At 59.3% G+C, this 21,615-nt stretch overlaps 2 protein-coding genes across 3 annotated transcripts in view; one reads left to right on the top strand and one right to left on the bottom strand.

The window, feature by feature from the left end:
* LOC111161745 (fibrillin 3) overlaps positions 1 to 10,951 on the top strand; it is a 52,929-nt gene extending 41,978 nt beyond the window's left edge. For both annotated transcript variants that reach the window (XM_022525654.1, XM_022525653.1), the window contains exons 52-64: positions 137 to 256; positions 373 to 495; positions 1,189 to 1,323; positions 1,475 to 1,600; positions 2,222 to 2,428; positions 3,496 to 3,621; positions 4,091 to 4,213; positions 4,401 to 4,517; positions 7,090 to 7,218; positions 7,308 to 7,427; positions 8,896 to 9,130; positions 9,673 to 9,823; positions 10,613 to 10,951. In XM_022525654.1, coding sequence (XP_022381362.1) covers positions 137 to 256; positions 373 to 495; positions 1,189 to 1,323; positions 1,475 to 1,600; positions 2,222 to 2,428; positions 3,496 to 3,621; positions 4,091 to 4,213; positions 4,401 to 4,517; positions 7,090 to 7,218; positions 7,308 to 7,427; positions 8,896 to 9,130; positions 9,673 to 9,823; positions 10,613 to 10,951 — 2,051 coding nt within the window. The remainder of the gene's footprint in view (positions 1 to 136; positions 257 to 372; positions 496 to 1,188; positions 1,324 to 1,474; positions 1,601 to 2,221; positions 2,429 to 3,495; positions 3,622 to 4,090; positions 4,214 to 4,400; positions 4,518 to 7,089; positions 7,219 to 7,307; positions 7,428 to 8,895; positions 9,131 to 9,672; positions 9,824 to 10,612) is intronic.
* A 2,483-nt stretch (positions 10,952 to 13,434) lies between these two features.
* On the bottom strand, positions 13,435 to 16,409 carry LOC111161639 (C-C motif chemokine ligand 25). The gene is made up of 5 exons (XM_022525404.1): positions 16,340 to 16,409; positions 14,394 to 14,511; positions 14,166 to 14,290; positions 13,722 to 13,841; positions 13,435 to 13,442 (listed from the first exon to the last, which is right to left on the bottom strand). Exons 1-5 carry the CDS (start codon positions 16,407 to 16,409, stop codon positions 13,435 to 13,437), a joined length of 441 nt encoding a protein of 146 aa, XP_022381112.1.
* Between the last annotated feature and the right edge of the window lie 5,206 nt (positions 16,410 to 21,615).

The raw sequence follows: 21,615 nt of genomic DNA, 5'->3' as shown, positions 1-21,615 counted from the left end.
TTCACTCGTGCACTCTGGCCAGCACCCTGCGCGTGCCTGACCTGCATCCGGCCCAGAGACCAGACCTGGCCCTGTGCAGCCTGCAGAGGTCGGTTGCCGGCGGATGGGCCCTGACCGCCCCCTTCCCCGCCCTCAGACACGGACGAGTGCTCCGTCGGGCACCCCTGTGGCGAAGGCACCTGCACTAATGTCATCGGAGGCTTTGAATGTGCCTGCGCCGAGGGCTTCGAGCCTGGCCCCATGATGACCTGCGAGGGTACGACCCTGTTGGTCCAGGAGCTGGGCTGTGTGATGGGGGGGCGCCCCTGGGGGTGGGGGCGTGGACTCCACAAGCCTACCCTGCCCAGCCGGCGCCTGCACTGGCCTCCGCAGACGTGGACGAGTGCTCCCTGAACCCCCTGCTCTGCGCCTTCCGCTGCCGCAACACAGAGGGCTCCTACATATGCACCTGCCCTGCCGGCTACGCCCTGCGGGAGGACGGAGCCATGTGCCGAGGTGGGACCGGCTGGGGTGGTAGTGGGGGCTCTCTGGGTCACGGTCCTGGAGAAGACAGGGAGTTGAGAGCCTGGGCCTCCCCAGGGTGAGATGAAGAGAGGGGAGCCCTGGGGCACGTGGGGTGCCGTGGGGGCTCTTCTGTGAGTGGCGCCTCTGTTGTGGAAATGGGGTCCCGAGTCCCACAGGTCAGTGGCTCTGGTGGTTTGTCTAGAGCTGAGTGGGACAGTGAGGACAGCAACTGTGCCCCCCCAGGGAAGGCATGGCAATGTCTGTCCCAGTTGGGTGTTGGGCAACAGGCATGGAGTGGCCAGGGACGCTGGTCAGTAGACCACAGAGCTTGGAATGACTGTCCATCACAAGGGGTTCTCCTGTCCCCAGTGTCCTCAGCGTCAGAGCTGAGAAGCTCTGGGCTGGGACTTGGAGCCTCCAGGCCTCCTTCAGGGTTAGGGCTCCACAGGCTGTGGTGAAGGCCAGAGAGACTCCCAGACCCAGATATGGGCACGGGGTGCTGGCAGGGGTCCACTCTTGACCCCTCAGCTTCTCCAGAGGCCTGGGCACAGGGCAGTGCTGCACGAACCTTACTCTTGCCCTGCCTGGGGCTCCCAGAGGGAGGTGGGATCCAGGCCCCCACAGCCTGGGGCCAGGCCACAGTGCACCTGACCTTGGCCGCTCTCTGTCCCTCATTACTGGCAGATGTGGACGAGTGTGCGGATGGCCAGCAGGCCTGCCATGAGCGGGGCATGCTGTGTAAAAACCTCATCGGCACCTTCGCCTGCGTCTGCCCCCCAGGTCTGCGGCCTCAGCCCAGCTCCGGGGAGGGCTGCACAGGTATGGGGGCGCTTTGGGGGTGCAGGGACACGCCTGGGGGGAGAGAAATCAAAGCAAGAGAATGTGGCAGGAGGAGACTCTCCAGGGTGAGGGGAGGCTGGCCTGGGGGGCTCTGGCCTCCCTGGCGGCCTGCCTCATCCCCCCACCGCAGATGAGGACGAATGTCGTGCTCAGCCCAGCCTGTGCGCCAACGGCCGCTGTGTCAACACCGAGGGCAGCTTCCGGTGTGACTGCGACCAGGGTTTCCGCCTCAGCCCCGCTGGCACCGAGTGTCATGGTGAGTGTGGTCCGGCACAACGGACACAGCCACCCCCACATGGCGCTGCTGCCTGGGATCTCCCCAAGCCAGTGCCCTCGACACAGATCACCCCAGAGCCAGCTCAGCCCTCTTGCCTCCCAGACTCCGACTCAGAGATGCTCTAGCACCGGGCTGGGCCTCAGGTCAGCTCCCTGCAGTCACCAGCAGCCTCCTCTTCCTCACCCACTCCTGTCCCCAATCTGTCCCCTCCACATCATTAATCTGCTCTGTCCCCACTATCTGTCCCTCATACTTCTGCGGGCCTCCTCCCCAGTGTTCCCTGGCCTCCGTGCTGCCCTTGACCATCCGTGCTCTCCGCGGCTGGGAGATGCCACCCTCTGACCTTGGGAAGCTGTCCGCTCTGCAGCCGCAGGCATCTCTCTGGCCCTTTGGGTCTGCTGCTTCTGCTGTGGTCCTGGCCCACAGAGGGCATCTCATGGGGCCGGGAGACGATGGTTTGAAGGGTTTCACCCTGTGCCCACACACAGCATGTCAGACACATCTGGGATCCTTGCATCTCAGGGCTGCCGGACGCCCCAGGGAAGGGGCCCCCCGGATGGCACAGTTCTCCCACCCACCACCCCCACCCGTTTTCCACAGACGTCCGGCAGGGGCCCTGCTTCTCCGAGGTGCTGCAGGCCGTGTGCCAGGCTCCATCAAGCAGTGGTGAGGCCGTCACGAGGGCCCAGTGCTGCTGCGGGGGCGGCCGGGGATGGGGGCCCCGCTGTGAGCTCTGTCCCCTGCCGGGCACCTCTGCCCACAGGACCCTGTGTCCCCACGGCTCAGGCTACACCGCTGAAGGCCAAGGTGGGTGGCGAGTTTTTCATGGTCAGATCTGTGTCCTAGAGGGAACTGGGGTGTGTGAGTCAGTGTGTACCAGTGCCCGTTCTCACCGTGTGCCTCTCTGTGCTGGCTGGTGTGCGAGCCAGTGTGAACTGGGGCCCGTTCTCACCATGTGCATCTCTGTGCTGGCTGGTATGTGAGCCAGTGTGCACTGGGGCCCGTTCTCACTGTGTGCATCTCTGTGCTGGCTGGTGTGAGAGCCAGTGTGCACCGGGGCTTGTTCATTGCTGTGTGCGTGTGTGACCTGAGGTGAAAGGGTGAGCAGGTGTGTGTTCTTTGTTCTCTGTGGATTCGTGAATGAGCCTGCAGAAGTGTGAGCTGGTGTGCCTTCCCCTTGTGAGCAAGCTTGGTCATGAGGGTGTCTCTGTGTGTTCTTGAGTGTGTGAACGTGTTAGTGAGCAAGTGAGTGTGCCAGTGAGGGGAGGAACTGGGTGTGTCTTCTGTGTGCTGGCTGCATGAGGAGAAGGTACCAGAAGGTGGCTGAGTGGGACCGAGCCCATCTGTGGAGTCTAGCAAGCGTCCGCAAGGGCAGGTACGTGTGTGAGTGTGAGTGTGTCTCTGCACGAGTGTGTCCCTTCCAGTGTGTCAGTGAGGGTGAGACTGGTCATCCCAAGGAAGCAGCCGTGACACCAGGGGCTGAGGAGGAAGTGCCTTTGTGAGGGTATGTCTGGGGGGGCAGAGGAGCCCCTGAGTATGTCGCCTTGTGATTCTGCAGAAGCGTCAGCATGTGGCTGGCGTGCAGTGCGTGTGCGTCTCTGTGTCTGTGCGTTCTGTGTTTGCGTGTGGGTGCCCTGGTGAGGCCGTGGGGAGAGTGTGCCCCCCGCCAGGTGTTTTCAGTGTGTGGAAGGAGCTTCATGAGTGTGTCCTGCTGGCAGAGGTATGACTCACAGCCCAAGGGTGGGGTCTCCGGGGTCATGGAGGGGACATAGAGGCTGGCATGGCCCCAGGGAGAGGGCTGGCGGACACAAGGGCGGAGCTGTGCCCTAGTGACCCCAGACGGCCAGTGCAGCGGAGCCCTGCGTGTCCCCCAGATGTGGACGAGTGCCGCATGTTCGCTCACCTGTGCCCCCACGGCGAGTGCATCAACAGCCTCGGCTCCTTCCGCTGTCGCTGCCAGACTGGCTATAGGCCAGATGCTGCTGCCACAGCCTGTCTGGGTGAGCCTCCCCACCCCCACCCCGGCCCCACCCCTTTTGCGCAGCCCATAGCCCGCGCTTCTGGCCTGAACCGGAAGCAACACCCTGCCCTGATCACTTTCCTTGTGGTGTTTTGTGCATCCTGAGATTTTAGCAGATGTTCACCTAAGTCAAGGATCAGCAAACTCCGGCTCAAGGGACTAGTCCGGCCCTCCACATTTTTTGTTAATAAATTTTTATTGGCACACAGCCACGCCTATTTGTTTTCCTTCGCTCTGTGGCTGCTTTCCCACCACAAGGGCAGAGTTGAGTAGTTGGAACTGAAACCATGTGGCCTGCAAAGCCAAACATGTCTATTCTCTGGCTTTTTGTGAAAAAAGGGCCAATTCCTTATGTAAGCCCATAGAGTCTGGTTGGTTAAAGCCTGAGTGGAGACCCCGGGCCCCGAGCCTCTGGGAACATCTGTCTGACCCCCCTGCCGACCCTCTAGATATAGATGAGTGTGGCCAGGCCCCCACACCATGCGCCTTCCTCTGCAAAAACACCGAGGGCAGCTTCCTGTGCGCCTGCCCCCGAGGCTACCAGCTGGAGGAGGACGGCAGGACCTGCAGAGGTGACGTCCCCCCCAGGCCCTGTGGGGTTCCATCCCTAGTCCCCCAGGGATGCCCCGGGCATGTCCCCGGCCACTCATCCCCTCCCCACTGCGTGGCATTGGACGCCAACCCTGGGGTCTTTCCCCTGGGAAGCCCCCAGCCCCAGGGGGCCGTGCTCTGAGCCCGAGGGGACTGTCTGTGCCGCAGACCTGGACGAGTGCTCCTCCCGGCAACACAACTGCCAGTTCTTCTGCGCCAACACTGTCGGCTCCTTCACCTGCCGCTGTCCCCCTGGCTTCACCCGGCACCACCAGGCCTGCCTTGGTGAGTCCCCTCCCCCTCCCCCCCGGCTGGTGCAAGGCACCAACCTTCGCTCATTTCCCAAATACATAGCGAGTGCTGAGTGTGTGCTGGACATCGCGGACACAGGGGATCGGAACAAAGTCCGCACTCTGTGGGTGCTCAGACCCCGGTGGCAGTCTCCTTCCTCACCCTAGGGACGTGAGAGGAATTTCTCTGACTTTGACCCAGCACACTTACCTTTGCCCTGACCAGTCCCTGCTGGGTCTCTCTCCTAGAGCTCCCCAGGGTGCTCCTAAAACCCCAGGGGCTCACAGGGCCCAGAGGGGAAGTTGGTTCACAGCTTTGGCTGCCGGGGCATCAGCCACTCCCATCACTTTTGAGTGTCTTGTGGCCTGAAAGAATGAGACCCCCTCTGAGGGCCAAGGTCAGCTGTGGGTGGCCCTATTCAGGCTCCCACTAATGCATTCAGCCAGCACCTCCTGAGACCTCCCGGGTACCAGCAGTGCTCTAGGCCAGAGGGATGCCCACTCCAATCCCCTCCGTCAGGCCCAGCCCCCTTCTTGCTTTTGTTAACAAAGTTTTATTGGCACACAGCCACACCCTTCCATTTACATATGGCTGCTTTGGAGGTACAACAGCAGAGCCCAAGTCAAGTGGTTGCAACAAAGTCACACAGATTTTTCCCAGCTGTCCCTTTGCAGAAGGGATTTGCCTAGGCCTGGCCTAAACCCTGAGGACTCAGCAGGGTTTCTATCCAGATAGAAACAAACAGTGAGGTAACACCTTGTGCCGTGTTACCAGTGAGGTAACACCTTGTGGCGTGTTACCAGAGAGAGAAAACATAAAAGCAGAGGAAGGAGATCAGGAAGGCTGCAGTATTTCCCACGCAGGGATCAGAAGCCCCTTCAAAAGGGACATTTGTACAAGGGGCTGAAGGAGGTACAAAAGCGAGTCATGCGCCCATCCGAGGCCGAGCCTTCTGAGCCTGCAAACAAGATGCGTTTCTTGTTCTCTGCATGGTTATTTTCCCTGTCCCCAAAAAGGAGCACGTCCATCGTGGCGTTTGTATGTGGGGAGCTCTAGGCTGGTCCACACGCGGGGGCCCCTGTGCCAACACACACGCCCATACACCAGGCAAGCTCATGTGGGACTCCTCTCCCACGGATCGAGGGCTCCAGACCATTCCTCTCCCACACCTGTGTAGCCTGCACTCCTCGTGGGAGGTCTTAGGCTAGCTAGGTCAGGGATCGCCACACTTTTTCTTTTCTTTTTTTTTTTTGAGATTTTATTTATTTATTTGACAGACAGAAATCACAAGTAGTCAGAGGCAGGCAGAGGGGTGGGGGGATGCAGGCTCCCCGTCGAGCAAAGAGCCCGATGCGGGGCTTGATCCTAGGACCCTGGGATCATGACCTGAGCCAAAGGCAGAGACTTTAACCCACTGAGCCACCCAGGCGCCCCATGCCACACTTTTTCTATCAAAGGCCCAATAGGAGATGTTTTCAGCTCTGTGTTCGATACGGCCTTGGCCGAAAACACTCAGCCTTGCCCTTGTAGATCAAAAGCAGCCACAGACAGTGCGTCACAAATGAATGGGCGTGGCCGTGTGCGGGTGAAATTCATTTATAAAAAGCATGTGGGGGGCCAGTCTCTGTTTGCTGATGTCTGAACTAGAGGATCAAAATTACATGACCACGCAGGGTCCCCAGCCCTTGGTTTGCTTTGCTGGATGCAAGGGAGAGAAACCGCCCTAGGGCTGGATGCTTCTCTCTGGTCGTTCCTGGCAGGAATCCTGGGCTGGTCTCTGTGGCCCCTCAAGGGACAGCTCAGGTAGGGGTGTGTCCATGAGCAGATACAGGGGCCCCCCCCCGCTTAGAAGTGCCATGTCCCCTGTGTCCCTTGCACCCAAGAGAGATTCCACGTCCCCAACAGGAAATGTCTAGGGTCAAGGATCTTCATACTCTAGGAAGCCAAAACCAGGGTTCCCCACCAGAAATGTGTTATTCCCCAAACCCCAGCGTGGGCCATTACCACCATTACCAGCCTTATCTCTGCTGCGCTGGTGTCACAGAAACACCCTAGACCGTAATGAGGGGAGGAGCTTAAGCAGTAGACCCGCGCTGCTCACAGTTCTGGAAGCTAGAAGTCCAAGGTCAGGGTGCCGGGAAGGTCGGTTTCTGGTAAGGGCTCTCCTCTCGGCTTGCAGACAGCTGCCTTCTCTCCATGTGCTCACAAGGCAGAAGAGAGCAAGCTCTCCGGTGTCTCTTCTCACCCCATCCTTGGGGTCCCCCCCATGAGCCCACGGAGGGCAAGTCAGCCACCCCAGGTCGCAAAGCTTTGGAGGCAATGCTGATGAGGGGGTGGAGTGAAGTCCTATACGTGCATGATTTCGAATATTCGGGGCACTTCTGGGAGGTGGGGATGGATCCAGATCTCTTCGCAGAATGAGAATCGGAGGCACAGAGAGGGTCAGTGACTCACCCTGAAGCCACACCGTCGATCAGGCGGTGGGCCCGGCATGGTGGTCTCTGACCCGAATCCCCTAACTGCTAGGCCGTCCCCCTACCACCACCCCGTTCTCTGTCCCCTGCAGACAATGACGAGTGCTTGGCTCAGCCTGGCCCGTGTGGCACCCGTGGACACTGTCACAACACGCCCGGCAGCTTTCGCTGTGAGTGCCACCAAGGCTTCGCCCTGGACAGCTCGGGCCGTGGCTGTGAAGGTAGAGCTGGGCTTTGTGTGGGGTGCGGGCCCAGGCTGCGGTCCAGAGGGCCTCCAGGCAGACCATCTGGCCCTGTCCGTGTCTCACAGATGTGAACGAGTGTGACGGGCCCCACCGCTGCCAGCACGGCTGTCAGAATGAGCTGGGGGGCTACCGCTGCGCCTGCCCTCGGGGCTTCACCCCACACTCGCAGTGGAGCCAGTGTGTGGGTGAGTGTCCAGGGCTGGGAGGAAGCCAGGGCCCCCCCATCACGATCCATCCAGAGCAGACAACCAGGAGCCACCCCCACCAAGGATGCTGGGACAAGCACAGTTAGCCACCCCCACTCAGGACACTGGGACAATCCTAAAGGACAGATGGTCCAGCCTGGGAGGTCGGGCACTGCCCCCACCTCCACGGCTGGGGAGGCTGGGGAGTCAGGGGGCTGTAGAGCAAGCTTGGCAAAGCTCAAGTCCACTTCTTAGGGAGTGGTGGCCTGGGTGGGACTCAGTGGAGAAGGATTCTGAGTCAGTGCCTGTGATCCCTGGGAAAGAGTGCTGGGATTGATGAGTGATGCCTGCCACGGGTGTGGCAATAGGGAATAGGAGCGCACGCGCTGCATCTTCTCCATAGCTGTTGCAGAGGCCCTCTGTCTGGGGGACTAGCCTTCGGCACCCCGACCTTCTCCATCACACGCTTTTTTTTGTGCTCATGACAGCCTCATCCTTATCACCTCTCTCCACTCCTCCCCTACAGTCTGGCTTTCACTCTCTACCCTCGTCCGCCTGCTCCCTGGAGGCCCCTCCAGCTCCCCTGCTCTGGGCACCGTTGTCTGCACCTCCCGGACACTCTCCTCCCTCAGCCTCTCTGACACAGCTGTCCCTGCCCTCCCGCCACCTCTCTGACACTGCCTTCTCTCTGGTTCTCCTCCTGCCCCCGATGGTGGGTTCTCGGCTACATTCTCCCTCTTTGTCCTGCCCCGTAGTGGTTGGCCCCTGGGGACTGCGCAGACCTTCCCTTCCGCTGCCAGTCCCTCCCAGTCGACCCGCCTCCTCCTCTGTGCATGCATTCTTTCACTCCTCCCACTGTGGTTTGCCCGGGACCCACCTTGCCTCAGGCCCTGGGATACAGAAGTGGGCCAAGTAGCAGACTCCATCCCTGCTCTCTGGCTGTCTCCTCTAGTGGAGGGGACCGGGAGTAATTAGGCCAGTGGTTCCCAACTGGGAGTGGTTCTGCGCCCTTGGGGACATTTGGAAATGTCTTAGAGACCTTCCACTCATCACAACTGAGAGTTGGGCACCCCTGGCATCTTGTGCGTGAAGGCCGTGGGTGCTGCTCAGTGTCGTGTGGTGCACGGGACAGCCCCCACCACAGGGAATGATCTGGTCCCCAGTGTCAGGAATGCCATGTATGAAACCTCATTCTAGATTGTTCCATGATTTGGGATTTCTGGGAAATTTTGAGAAATGCTTTGAAGGAGGACTACAGGGCTGGGGCAGCTGAGGAGTGTACGGGTGGGGCATACCTAGTCCAGGGCCTACGCAGAGCCTGATGAAGGGTGACACTGACCCAGGGCTCTGAGGGAGGAGGGGCCAGAACTAACTGCATGGGAACCGGGAGTGCTGCGGGCAGGGGCTCTGGGGGTGCAAAGGCCCCCCCGTTTCCCCATGTTCTCTCTCTTGGTTTCCCCACTCACAGACGAAAACGAGTGTGTGCTGTCCCCTGCGGCCTGCGGCAGCGCCTCCTGCCACAACACACTGGGAGGCTTCCGCTGCGTCTGCCCCTCTGGCTTTGACTTTGACCAGGCCCTGGGGGGCTGCCAGGACATAGATGAGTGTGCTGCCCGGGACGGGCCCTGTAGCTACAGCTGCACCAACACTCCTGGTGGCTTCCTGTGTGGCTGTCCCCAAGGCTACTTCCGGGCTGGGCAAGGGTGAGGGGCTGGAGGGGGGTGGGCCGAGGTTCCCCAACCCCACAAGAGCATCTGTGCACACATGTATGTATGCACACATGAGTTCACACCCCACTCTGGTGCAGTTGCCTGTGCAGACGCGAGCTCACACCCCACTCTGGTGCAGTTGCCTGCATGGTGCACCTGCGTATTTGCACATACACAGCTGTAGGTGCACACTTCTCTGTAGTGCCCTTGAGCATTTGCACGACTCACGCCTATGCCAGCACCCCGGTCACCCTTATGCATTCGTAGATCTTAGCGTGCACACGTGCACACATAATACACACCAGCGCTATGGGGTGCCTGCAGGTCCACATCTCTGCCCGCGGGGAGCCAAGGGATGCACGCACACATGCGCGTGTCCTCTGTGTAGGCACACACGAGGCACTCCTGCACATTGACACACCAGCACCCCTCCCCACGGGCAACGTGGCTCCGAATGGAGAGTGGAAGCTGGAGGGGGGGGGGCAGAACCCCGCAGCCTGCCCCTGAAGACCCATCACCCCCTTGTCCTGGCCCAGGCACTGTGTCTCTGGCCTGGGCTTCAGCCCTGGACCCCAGGAGACCCCAGACGAGGAGGAGCTGCTCTCATCCGAAGCCTGCTATGAGTGCAAGGTCAATGGCCTCCCCCCTCATGACCGGCCACGGCGCAGCACCTATGGGGGTCACCAGGTGGGGAGAAGGAAGGCAGAAGTGAGATAGGAATGTTGGGTCTGAGGGGCTTTCAGTATTAGATTTAACCAAATATGTATTACTTTGCCCTATTTCCCCCTCGCTTTTTTCCCTTTCCTATTGTTTCCATTGTTTTCCATAAGCTTCACAAGGGTAGGGCCCTGCATCTGTAAGAGTGAGTGCAAGTTATTGGGGCTCCTGGGATGGGCACCGACGGATCTGGGTAGAGGGAGGCTGCCCCCCACCTCTTGCCCTGCCCCCCAGGCCCCCCTCCCTGGGCTTTGCCTGCAATACCAAAGACAGCCAGGAGGTGTCAGCAAGAGCCCATATCTGAGCAACACCGGGGTTGGGGGCCGGTGCTGAAGTCTGCAGACCCCAAGGGCCGGGAAACAGGACTAGCATTAACACAACCACAAAGCACCCCTCAACATGTAAATGAGGCGGAACAAACACAGCAGTGCCCAGAGCCAAGAGGAAGAAAACACAGATCACCTCCTTTAGGCCTGGCTACGTCACCCAGCCCGGGTTAGCCTGCCAGTGAGGCCGCTGGCTTATTCAGGGCCCTGTCCGGCTGCCAGGACCAGGAGCGCACTCAGAGAAGCTCACATAAAGAGGGGCTTGTCATCTGCACACAGGGGGCTCTCAAAGAGCCCAGATGCAGGAAGCGTAGCAACCACCCCCACCCCGGGGAACCGGAAAGCTCTCAGGCAGCTCCTCTCTACGGCCCCTACCCACTGCATTCCAACTCTCCCCGCCTCTGACGGGCACCTGCCTGGTCTTTGTCCACAGGTGAGCCTGGCCAGCCTTGACTCGGAGGCCCCGCTGACCTTGGGCCTGAACCTCTCCCGCCTGGGCCGGGCTGAGCACATCCTGGAGCTGCGACCAGCTCTGGAGAGCCTGGGGGGACGGGTCCGCTATGTCATTGCCCGTGGCAACGGGCCAGGGTTCTTCCGCATGCGTCACCTCCCGGGCCTCAGCTCCCTGCAGCTGGGGCGTCGGAGGCCTGGGCCTGGAACCTACCAGCTGGAGGTGGTGAGCGTGGCAGGGCCCTGGAGCCCCTGGCCGGAGGGTCTGCTGACGCCAGGGGGCGGGGCCTTGCGGCTGAAGGTGCACCTGCAGCTGCTGTAGTCCGAAGGAGCCCGCCTCTCCGGCCTGGCCCCAGGCCCCTCCTGAAGCCCCCATCTCTGGACTCCCTGCGTGGGCACTGCCTGGTCCTTGCCTCTTCTGGCAGGATTTGGGGGAAACTAATGTCACTCAGCTCACCACACACCGCAGAGAGACCCTGGTGACCCCAGTGAAGCCTTGGCCTTGGGGGCTACTGATCCCACCAGCAGTGGGATCACTGACCAGGTGGAACCCCAAAACTCAGGAAGAGTAAAATGCGATTCTCTGACCTCAGGCGAACCCAGCCTCTGCCCAGGGGGACCCCAACAGTCTGTCCTCCCCGGAAGCCAGCTGGAAGCCATGGCATGCACCGGCCTCCTCCAACAACCAGAGTCAAGGAGGGGCCTGTGATTCCCTGTAGCTGGTCGACCTCAGGCTTACACTGCTGCACTGCACCGTGGGTCACCGCTGGGAGGCGGTGGGACATGGGAACGGACAGCTGGTGTGGGCCTGGGGCTTCACCCTCCAAGCCAAAGAGCCTGTGGGGCCCCAGCCAGAGTTGGTGACACACAGCCATGCTCAGGCCCCCGGTGGGGTGGGCTAGGGTTCCAGGCCACTATTATAGCAGAAGCAGAGATGACAATAAAGTTATTTTGGGTTAAGTCTGCCTCTCTGGCATGTTCTGGAAGTCCGGAGATGCTGCGCTCAGCAAGGCCAGGTCTGGCTCACAGGTCAGGGAGCAGGAGGCCCCAGAGGGTAGAATGGACTTCAGCCCAGGGCTTGGAGGAGAAAGCGTGCAGGTGAGACACAGGTGAAGGCCACCTTCTGCTGCGGGGTTGGGGGACACGGTCCCAGAGTGAACTTCCAACTCATGACTGACACAAAGCCAGGCTGCCGGTGGCCACACTGGAAGCCCTGGTGGGGTTCACCGGTCCTGATGACAACGGCTCACACTTCCTGACCACGTGCGATGTGCCGGGCCCCATTCCGAGTAATTTCCATCGTTGACTCATGTCATTGTCCTTGGAACTGCCTGGAATAGAGGCTGTTATGCTGGTCCCTGGTTTACAGATTGGAAAACAGGCTACAGAGCAGAAGGTGACTCTAAGTGGCAGGTAGCAGAGCCAGGGTTCAAAATGGGGCGTCTGGGCCCGCATCTCTGCCATCACCAACCGGGCCATCTTGCCCGGTTCCCGGGCAGGTCACGTCTACACACCATGATGGCCCAGCTCCGTACCAGGAGACAGTGGATGCGCGGTCAGCGTGAGTGTATGCCATGCCTGTCGCAGACAGTACATTTTTTTTTTTAAGTTTACTTATTTATTTTTTTAGCTATTGCTATACCCAGTGTGGGGCTGGAGCTCACGACCCCAAGGTCCTGACTGCCAGGCAGGCACCCCCGAGAGTAGTGCATTTAGTCCCTGTTGACTTGTCTGAGAAAAGCAGTGATCTCGCCAATTCTACGGGGCAAGGGGGGACCAAGGCTCACCGAGTTTGTAAAATCTGCCCGAGTTGCCTCCATAGCCTAGTGGGGCCTGGGTGCGACCCACTGGCCCACAAACTGCCTCTTGTCCTCTAGAGAGGGAGCATTTGGTTTTCATCTGGAATGTTCTCTGTCATGCCGGAAACACGCTGCCAGAGGACAGGGCAGTTGGATGGCTTGAGTCTGGCTGAGTGACCGGAGTATGGCCCTGCCGCTCCCTGCAGGATGGTCACTGATGCCTGGGCTGTATTCTTGGCCCGGTTCTGGTCCCCTTGGCCTACCAGGAGCTTCTCTGGACCCCTGTCAGAGCTTGTAGAGGATTCCTCCGCATTAGCTGGGGGTCTGAGCCCAGGGATCTGAGCAGAACAAGCACAGTGAGCCCCGTTTTAGAAGCGAGGAAAGAGGTGCCAAGAGAATGAGTGGTTTGCCCAAGGTCACCAGCTGGACTCGCACCCGGGCCTGCAGCCAGCATGTCCCCCAGGAGCCGTCCGCTGTGAGGACTGCCAGCACAGATCTGGGGGTGGGACAGTCACGTGGGATTCAACACAGGCGGGGGCCGTGATGCACAGTCTATAATGAAACGTGACCGACAGGAAGAGCATTCCATCAAAGGTTTATTTAAAAACTGTAGAAAAGCAGGGTCTGGGAGAAGCATCCAGGGATGGGTGCTTTGCAAGGACTCAGAGGGACCCAGGTGGGCGTGGCCCAGGACAGGTGGCAAGAGGCTCAGGTAGGCGAGGTATTCCAACCATCCTCTACAAACCCACTGCTTAGTGCTGACTCTGGCTCCTGGAGCAGGCAAGGAGGCTCAAAATAAGGTCAGCCCTCTCCTTCCAGCTGCCTGAGGAGCAGGATGTGGCAGGGGCGATAGGAGGTAGCCAGCCGCAGGCTCAGGCACAGGCACAGGCATGGATATTTGGCCCAAATGACAGGGAGGCTGGGGCACCCGGAGCCGCAGGGGGCCGTTGTGGTGGAGAAAGGTCCAGCCCATCTCGTGCTGGGCTAATCCTGGAGATGTCTGGGCTCATGGTCCTGCAGGGGTGGGGGGGGTTGGAGAGGCCAGCAGGTGACCAGGACTGGAGTGGAGCTGGGGGCCCTGCCGCTCTTGGTCATTTCCTTGCAGTACTTGCTGAAGCCCCCTAGGCTGGGTTAGGGCAGTAAACGGCCACCTGAATGTCAGCCTGTAGGGCTGACACAGGGCCAGCCTCCTTGGTCCCGGAAGGGAGTCCCCTCACCCAGTCTGCTGCTCAGGAGCCCTCATCCCGTGGCAATGGTGATGGGTGGAGAGAGCCACATCATCAGAATCCTTACCTGCATTCGTTTTTGTCCAGAAGGAAGTTTCCCTCTTATTGATTCTGTCGGGCCTCCTAAACTTGGGTGGTGGGAGCTTGGAGTTTCCAGGGCCTGCCTTCCTACATCTAAAGGGGGAGTCTGTACCAGAGAGAAAGGAATAGATAAGAGTTCTTCCAGTGCCCTCTGAGCACCTGGATCCAGCCATGCCTGAAGCTGCTGGGTAGTCACTTGAGCTGATGAGCTTCCCATTTGCTTGAGTTTGCCATCTCTAGCAATGGAAAAAGTCTGGGCTGAAAGAGTTGTTCATTCACTCAGTCTCCATTCACCAGCAATCTGCCCTCTTTGGGGTGGTGACAGCTGTCAGCATGCTGGACTTCGATCCCCTCCTTTGGGGGTTCAGAAGCCTAGGGGCCCACAGCAGGGAGGGGGAGGCCCCAGATGCTGGGCTTGGGTTTCACGCACCATGAAAGTGTCTCCAGAGGTGTTTTGAGAAGGTCTTGTTCCCAGCATCCATGAAGTCTGTCATCTTCTGCACCCAGCTGTCCCTCGGGTTCGCACACATCACCTTGTTTTTCGGGAAGGAGAATCTGTGGGGGGTGGGAAAGCGGGTCCCCAGGTTAGGGTGGGTGCAGGGAGCAAAGTTGTGAATGAGCCCCCCTCCCCACCCCAGCCTCCTGCGAGCCCACGCACATCACGGCAGGCAGGTTGCAGCTCCCGCTCACTTCCTGGCGCCGGTAGCCCTGGACAAGCCGGAGCAGGCGGGGCCGCACGCAGCGGTGGTAGTCCAGGCAGCAGTCCTCCGAGACACCTGCAAACACGGCCGGAGGCTCAGGTCGCTGTGTGCACGTGCACTGGGCAAGCACTGCCCCAGACGCACGCACCCCGAAACAGACAGCAGCCCTCCCAGCCCCGGAGATAAGGAGGCTAGCTCGTCTCACCTTTGACCCCTGATATGGGGAGTTGGCAGGAGTTGGAGGGGGTCCACAGTCCAGGGCTGGGACGGGCCCAGGACCACACAATGGGTGAGGGATCAAAGCCGTCTCTACTCCCGCTCTGGGGTAGAGGGCAAGGGGCGCAGATGGTATGCTCCAAGGGAGGGCCAGGAGCCCCCATGCCCAGCCCAGTCCCTTCTAAAACGAAGGGTCTGGCCAGCCGCTCCTGATGTCCCAGCTCCTGCTCCAGGCTGGCCCTCCCGCCTAGACCTATCTCAAATGCCTCTGCCTCTGTCCCCATCAGAGTGACCACTCAGTCAGCGGGCCAGAAACCTGGAGGTCTCTGTTCATTTACTGGTTGGTTGAAAAAAAGGCATCTCAAGTTCCTACTAGGTGCCGGATGTGTACAGAGCGGAATTGGACACGGGGATCTCCCAGCCTGGGGGCGGGGGGTGGGGAGCCCAGAGGTCGGTCGCGCTGGGAGGCGGAGGAGCAGGGACCCGGAGCAGGGCGGGCTTGGAAGAGGAGGTGCTGGTGCCATCAGGGCCTGGGAGGATGAGCAGGGGGACCTGATGAGATGGACAGGGAGAGGCCTTCAAGGCCCTGTGGGATCCATCCCTCTGCTGACCCCCGCCCCCAGGTGCCACACCTGGGTTCTGGCCAAGTGCAGTAGGAAGGATGGGGGAGGAGGACTTGAGTGGTCTCCCGCATCTCCGAACCGTGGCCCCAGAGGGCAACGGGCAGGGGTGCTGGAAGGACCCTGGGTTGCAGTACCAGGCAAGCCGGGGGCCATTCTGCCCCCAGGATCAAAGGGCCCCAGGATGGGCCTCTGACAGCAGGACAAGGGGAATGAAGCCCAGCCCCATCCTGGGCAAAGGTAAGGTCTCCTGGAAGCAGGGATAGGTCCTCTCAGGCCCAGTGAGGGGCAGGCAGGGCAGGGAGGGCAGGGAGGGTAGGGGTGGCTCTGGGGCTTTGACCAAGCCAGGGATCCTGCTCATCCAGTTACTGGGGCTCAGCTGCCTCCCCTGGGGCCCTGTCCTGTGTCCTAGGGACGCAGGACACAGTGGCCGGGCTCTTGGTGGACACTGTATGTACCAAATCCTCAGATGCCTAATAGAGGGAGAAGTGGGAAGGGACTCCCCATTAATAGCAGTAATGGTTAGCTTTGTTGCCTCCGGGCACTGAAGAGTTTTGCAAATATCAGCCCATTGGATTCTGGTGTCCTGTCTCTGCAGCAGGAATTCAGAGCCCCACTTTGCAGATGAGGAAACTGAGGCTCATGAAGACTGAGTAGTAACTCTCAGCCAGACTGCACAGGTAGCCTGTCGGGGAAGGGGGACACTCGGGTCCCATCACTGCAGTGTGCCCCTGGCTCTGCCACCCCTGCTCCCTACAGTCCCTCTGCTCCTCATAGTCCCTGGGCTAGCTAGAGTCCTGGCAGGGAGGCCTTGGGTCACGAACCGTGGTGGAAGCATCACAGGGGCTCTGGAAGGAGGGGCTGGGGGGCCTGCACCCCCTGGGGGGGTTCACAAATGAGAGGAGTTCCTACATCCCAGGGAGCGGGAGTTGTCCGGCAGAATTCAGGGTAGAGATGGAAGAGGAAGGCTTCTGGAGGAGGGGAGGGGCAAAGGGGGGAGGGCAGGAAGGATGGGTGGGGAGAGGAGGGCTCCCAGGAGGCAGGGTGGGTATGGCCCAAGACATTACCTTGAGCGTGGCTGGAAGACCAGGCACCCACCAAGCTGGCCAAGAGGCAGAGCGGGAGCCGCAGGTTCATGGTGCAGGCTGGCCTTCCTCCTCGGCTGTCTTGAGGAGTAAGGGGAGAGGTAGGGGTAATGAGGACCCAAAATGGACAGCAGTGGGCCCTGGGAGCACCCCCATCTCAAGTCCGACCCCCAGGGCCCTCTGCACAGGGGAGGGGACCGGGGTGCTGGTGGGGCCTGCGCTGGTCTCAGCCAAGATCGGGGTGGCCCCCGGGGTGCAGAGAGGGGGCAGGACTCACCAACACCTACGGAGACCCAGGAGCTGTGCCTGCAGGGGTGTCTCCACGCTCTCCAGCCCAGCAGGCCAACAGGTGTCACAGCCTTTATAGATGGAGCCCCACCCTTCGGCCACGGACCCTCCCCACCCCCTCCTTCTTTCTCACTCAGCCTCCGCCTCTGCCTTGGGCTTCTCCCAGTTTCTCTTTCTAGCTCCTCTCTCCCATGTCAAGGTGCACCTGGAGGGAGCTGGCTGTAGATACCTGGGGACACGAGGACCTACTTCAAAGAGCTGGCAGGAAACACTGACTTTCTCAACTACGAGGATGTGAGACAGACAAGGGTTGGCTCCCTTGGGGGCTGGAGACAGGACCACACAGATGGACAGACACAGCCTCCCCCAAAGGACCCTTTCTCCTCCCCGCATTCCCTCTCCTGCTGGACCCCAGGGCATACCTTGGCTTCCCACAGACGGGCGTCAGGCTGCCTAGAGCCTCTGCCCTGCTCCCTGCTCCCTGCTCCCTGCTCCCAAGCCACCTGTTCCCATGGGTCCCTGACTTCACCCCACTCTTCTCTCCTTCCCCACAATGGGGAGCCTTACAGTTCTGCAGAAATGCCCTGGTTTTGAGAACAGGCAAATCCATAGAAGCAGAAAATAAAATCCGTCAATGCCATGGGCTGGGAGGGGAGAACAGGGGTTCGGTACTATGAGTATAGTAAGCACGTGAACCTTACGCTTTCTTTTTAAAAAGATTTTATTTTATCTCTTTTAAAGTTTTATTTATCTGAGAGAGAGGGAGAGAGAGAGCAGGCACACGCTCAGCAGGGAGAGGGGCAGAGAGAGAGGGAGAAAGACTCCTCAAGCAGATTCCCGGCTGAACCCAGAGCCCCAGTTGGAGCTGGTTCCAAGACCCTTAGATGGTGACCTGAGCTGAAATCAAGAGTCAGACGCTTAGCTGACGGAGCCAGCCAGGCGCCCCTGCGACCTTCCTTTCCAGTGGTATGTGAATTTTCTCGAATATTATCTGGGAAAAAATGTTATTAACAACCACCAGAACAAAGACATGCTCTAGTTTGGGAATAGATGCCCGGATCCCCAAGTAACCACGACGGCACGAAGCAAAGCAAAACCCACGTAGAAGGTTTTGCCTTCTCCTGGCTCGGCGTGGCTCACCCGGTCAGAGGTGCCACCAGTGGGAGTGGGCAGTTGCCGCGGGAAGGGGCCTCTGCAGAGACCTCGCAGCTGATCGCTTGGAACTTTTAAGTTTTTATCCCCCGCATCCTTAACTAGAGACCACCCCAGGTATTTCTCACACTCGTACCCATTTCTCATCTCCCCGTCCCCCACCCCCCTGCCCACGGGAGCCCCTTGGCAGGGGCTCCCCTGGATGGAAGCGGATTGCTTTGGGGGCGGGGCTTTGGCGCGGGGCGGGGCCTTGGCGCGGGGCGGAGCTTACGAGCCATGTCCCGCCCCGCTCTGGCGGGTGAGCCACAGTGGGGCCCCGCGCCTAGCAGTCCCAGGTCAGTGGCTGTGGCCGTCCCCAGGGCCCGCGTGCGACTGCAGTTCCTCGACCTCCTGCTCTGGGTGAGGGAGGGGGGCGGGACGCGGCTCCGCGTGGCTGGGGGCGTGGGGACGCGGCGTGGCGGGCCCGGCTAGGCTCTCCGCTCCAGTCTACTGCACCTGCCCGTCCCGCCAGCGGCAGCCGCCAAGACGTGGTGTGACGCCGTCTTGGCCGTGAGCCCCTGCGAGCGAGCCTACCTCCCCTCCCTCCCCCGCACGGTTTGGCCCACCTGCAGCTTTAACGGGGAGGAGACTGTCTGAGGCACGCCGGGCGCAGGCGCTCCCTTTGGAGTGAGTTCCTCTGGGGGGCCGGCTAGCTCTCATTTCTCTGCTGGAGAACCCTGCCAGGTGTTCTGTGTTGGACAACTTTGCAGAGGAAGAGACAGAGGGTCAGGGAGGCTCTGAGAGTCATCAGAAAGGCACAGGGACCCTGGGGAAGTGCCACCAGCTGAAGTGGGGGTCCTTATGAAGTTGCTTCTGCATATTAGATCCCCCCCACCCCGCTTCCCAGTGCTGTGGACAGCTCTCCTGAACCTCTGGTGTCCCCAGGTCCCTGCTCAGATGGGCTGGGAAAGCAGCAGCTAGGGACCCTCCCCCCCCACGCCTCCTTGTTGCGCCTGTCAGGAGGAGCACACCAACCCGTCTGCGGGGCCTGGACTCCTGTTGTGCCTAGCTGCCTCCTGCTCTGGCCCAGATGCACAGTGGTTACCAGGCAACTGGAGGAAGGGAGGAAAAAAGGTTTTTCTAGGATGCCTTGCAAGCCTCTGGCCTGACTTTCAGGGACTTAATTTATAGACTGTCCCTGTGTGAACCCTTTCACTGTGCTCCTGATGTGGTTGACCTTGCTGCCTCCTGGAAAGCCGGCTCTGGGGGCTTCCCTCCCCGGGCTGACCAGTGGTCTCTGTGTTCCATGGGGTAGCTGTGGTGACTGTCTGTCTGGGTGGGGGCCAGGCCGTCCAGAGGGATTTGGGCCACCGGCCCTGGTTGTATGCAGCCTTGGCCTCAGTCCTGGTGCTTCCCTGCTCTCACAGGACGTGTGGGGGACAGGCCAGCTGGACTGCCCCAGCTAGGAAGGGGGCCTACTGCCAAGCTGCCAGGCTGGGGCAGAGGCAGGGCTGTTGTGGGGAGGAAGGGCGGTGGGCTCTGAGGTGACGGGCCCATGGGGCCCTCTAGGAGACCCTCTGTGAAGTTGCTGAGCTCCAGTTACCCCTTCTACACAGGTTTCCTGGGCGCCTCTTCCATGCCAGCCATTTGCTAGGCCCCGGGGTGATGGCTGATGTGTCCCAGCCACGGAACAGGACAGTGATGTCACCAATCCTTACGAAACATCTGCTGGGGGCGATTTGTTACCTTGTTCATTCAGCAAACATTTAGCAAGTGCCTGCTGTATGCCAGGCACTGGGCTGGGTGCCAGGGGAACCAGTGAAGGAGACAGATGGTCCCAGGGTAGAGCACACAAGACACGCGGCAAATGTGAAGCAAGATGCTTTGAGATTAGGATCAGGGCTACAATCCTGGTATGACGGGAAGACGCTGGGGATGGCCTGGGCTCCTCCAAACACACTGGCCTGAGAGGATCACAACTCTGTAGGATTAACATTCATCCCCATTTCACCGGGAAAAACTCAGTCAACTAAAGCACAAGAGGTTACGTTGTCTGCCCAAGTAAGCGGCGGCGGGTTCGAAGCTCGGCTCTGAGCCAGTCGGTTAAGCGGCTGCCTTCAGCTAGGGTCACCGTCCCAGGGTCCTGGGATCGAGTCCCGCATTGGGTTCCCTGATCACCTGGGAGCCCTCGTCTCCCTATCCCCCTGCCACTCCCCGCCCTGCTCATGCTCTCTAATAAATAAATAAATAAATAAAATCTTTATTTTTTTTTAAAGAAAAGCATGTCTTCAAAAAAGTTTTAATACTGTATTTTATTTAATCCTATCTATAAAAATATTATCATTTCCACATGTAATCAAATAACGACTCATGAGATATGCGCCCCTTTTTTTGGCATAATAGAACTTGGCTATAGGTTTACAGCGCATTTCAAGAGTCCAACAGCCCGGTGGGGCGGCTAGTGGCTACCTCAGTGGGCAGGGCGGCCCTAGCCACAGATAATTGTCATTCATAATTTCATACTGATTCTTTTTTCATTTCTGTTCTTTATTAAGACTTTTTTTTTAGGGGCGCCTGGGTGGCTCAGTGGGTTAAGGCCTCTGCCTTCGGCTCAGGTCAGGATCCCAGGGTCCTGGGATCGAGCCCCGCATTGGGCTCTCTGCTCGGCAGGGAGCCTGCTTCCCTTCCTCTCTCTCTGCCTACCTCTCTGCCTACCTGTGATCTCTGTCTGTCAAATATAAAATCTTAAAAAAAAAAAAAAGACATTTTTTTAAAAGAGCAGCTTAATTTTCACTGTGATACCGAGGGGAAGGTGCAGGGATTTCCCACATACCCTTTGCCCCACGCATGGATAGTCTCCTTCGTTATCAGTCCATCCTGCCCTGGAGCCCCGAACAGCACGTCGCTATCATCCAAAGTCCATAGTTTATATCAGGGTCCACTCCGGGGCCCTATGTTCCATGCGTTTGTACAAATGTATAATGATATGCATCCATCTTTATGGCATCAGGGTACTTTACTGCCCTAAAAATCCTCTGTGTTCCAAGCATGTCTTTTTTATGATGTTTTGAAAGCCCAGACCTCCCTGATCATGGAAGGACTGCCCGTCCCAAGGTGAACAGATTCCTAAAGATCATAAATGCCTCCTGAGCAAACCTCCCATCTGCAAACGAGCCGATCCAGAGCCCACACCAGAGCCCCCTCCTTTCTGGCTCTCACACTCAGGGACACTGTCCCCTGCCCTGATCACCCCAGAGCCTGGTACCAGACAACTAAGACACAGCCCCTATGCCCCAGAGCCCACTGGAATCATGCAAACCAGCCAGCTCTGAGCCTGCAGGGGCTGCCTCACCCATTCCCTCCCATGGAAACCGGAGTACAGGCTCTTACCCACGTTTTCCCTCACTCCCTCTGCCTCCTGACCAACTCTCGTGCCTCCCCCTGCAGCCCAGTGTGGCAGGGTGTGCCCCCTTCTCTTGAGATCTGTGAATAGCAACTTTTTTCTTTTTAATGATTTATTTTGAGAGAGAGAGAGAGCATGTGTGCATGAGCAGGGGGAGGGGCAAAGGGAGAGAGAGAGTCTCATGCAGACTCCACATTGAGCAGGAAGCCTGATGCGGGACTTGATCCCTCGACCCTGTGATCCTGATCTGAGCCAAAACCAAAAGTCGGACACCTAACACTGAGCCGCCCAGATGCCCCAGCAATCTGTCTTTTTAATGGCCATTGCCTCCTGATCTGTTGGCCTCACCACACCTGAGAAAGAACAAAACCCATCTTTGAAAGCAGGTGCCAAGTAATGTGCAGAAATCTGGAGACAGGGGCCAGATAACAACATA

The sequence above is a fragment of the Enhydra lutris genome, unplaced genomic scaffold (genome assembly GCF_002288905.1).
Source record: "Enhydra lutris kenyoni isolate GAN:26980312 unplaced genomic scaffold, ASM228890v2 scaffoldscaffold86, whole genome shotgun sequence".
In the NCBI taxonomy this organism is placed as follows: domain Eukaryota; kingdom Metazoa; phylum Chordata; class Mammalia; order Carnivora; family Mustelidae; genus Enhydra; species Enhydra lutris.
The sequence above is the reverse complement of the archived record's forward strand: the minus strand, read 5'-3'. Positions and strand labels throughout refer to the sequence as shown.

What these genes read in the sequence shown, in the direction of transcription:
- LOC111161639 (XM_022525404.1), bottom strand. Translation starts at nt 16,409, where the DNA reads ATGAACCTGCGGCTCCCGCTCTGCCTCTTGGCCAGCTTGGTGGGTGCC. An exon ending in GTCTTCCAGCCACGCTCAAG is followed by an intron (nt 14,512 to 16,339) that starts GTAATGTCTTGG and finishes CCGTGTTTGCAG; the next exon opens with GTGTCTCGGAGGACTGCTGC. An exon ending in CCTCTGGAGACACTTTCATG is followed by an intron (nt 13,842 to 14,165) that starts GTGCGTGAAACC and finishes TCTCTGGTACAG; the next exon opens with ACTCCCCCTTTAGATGTAGG.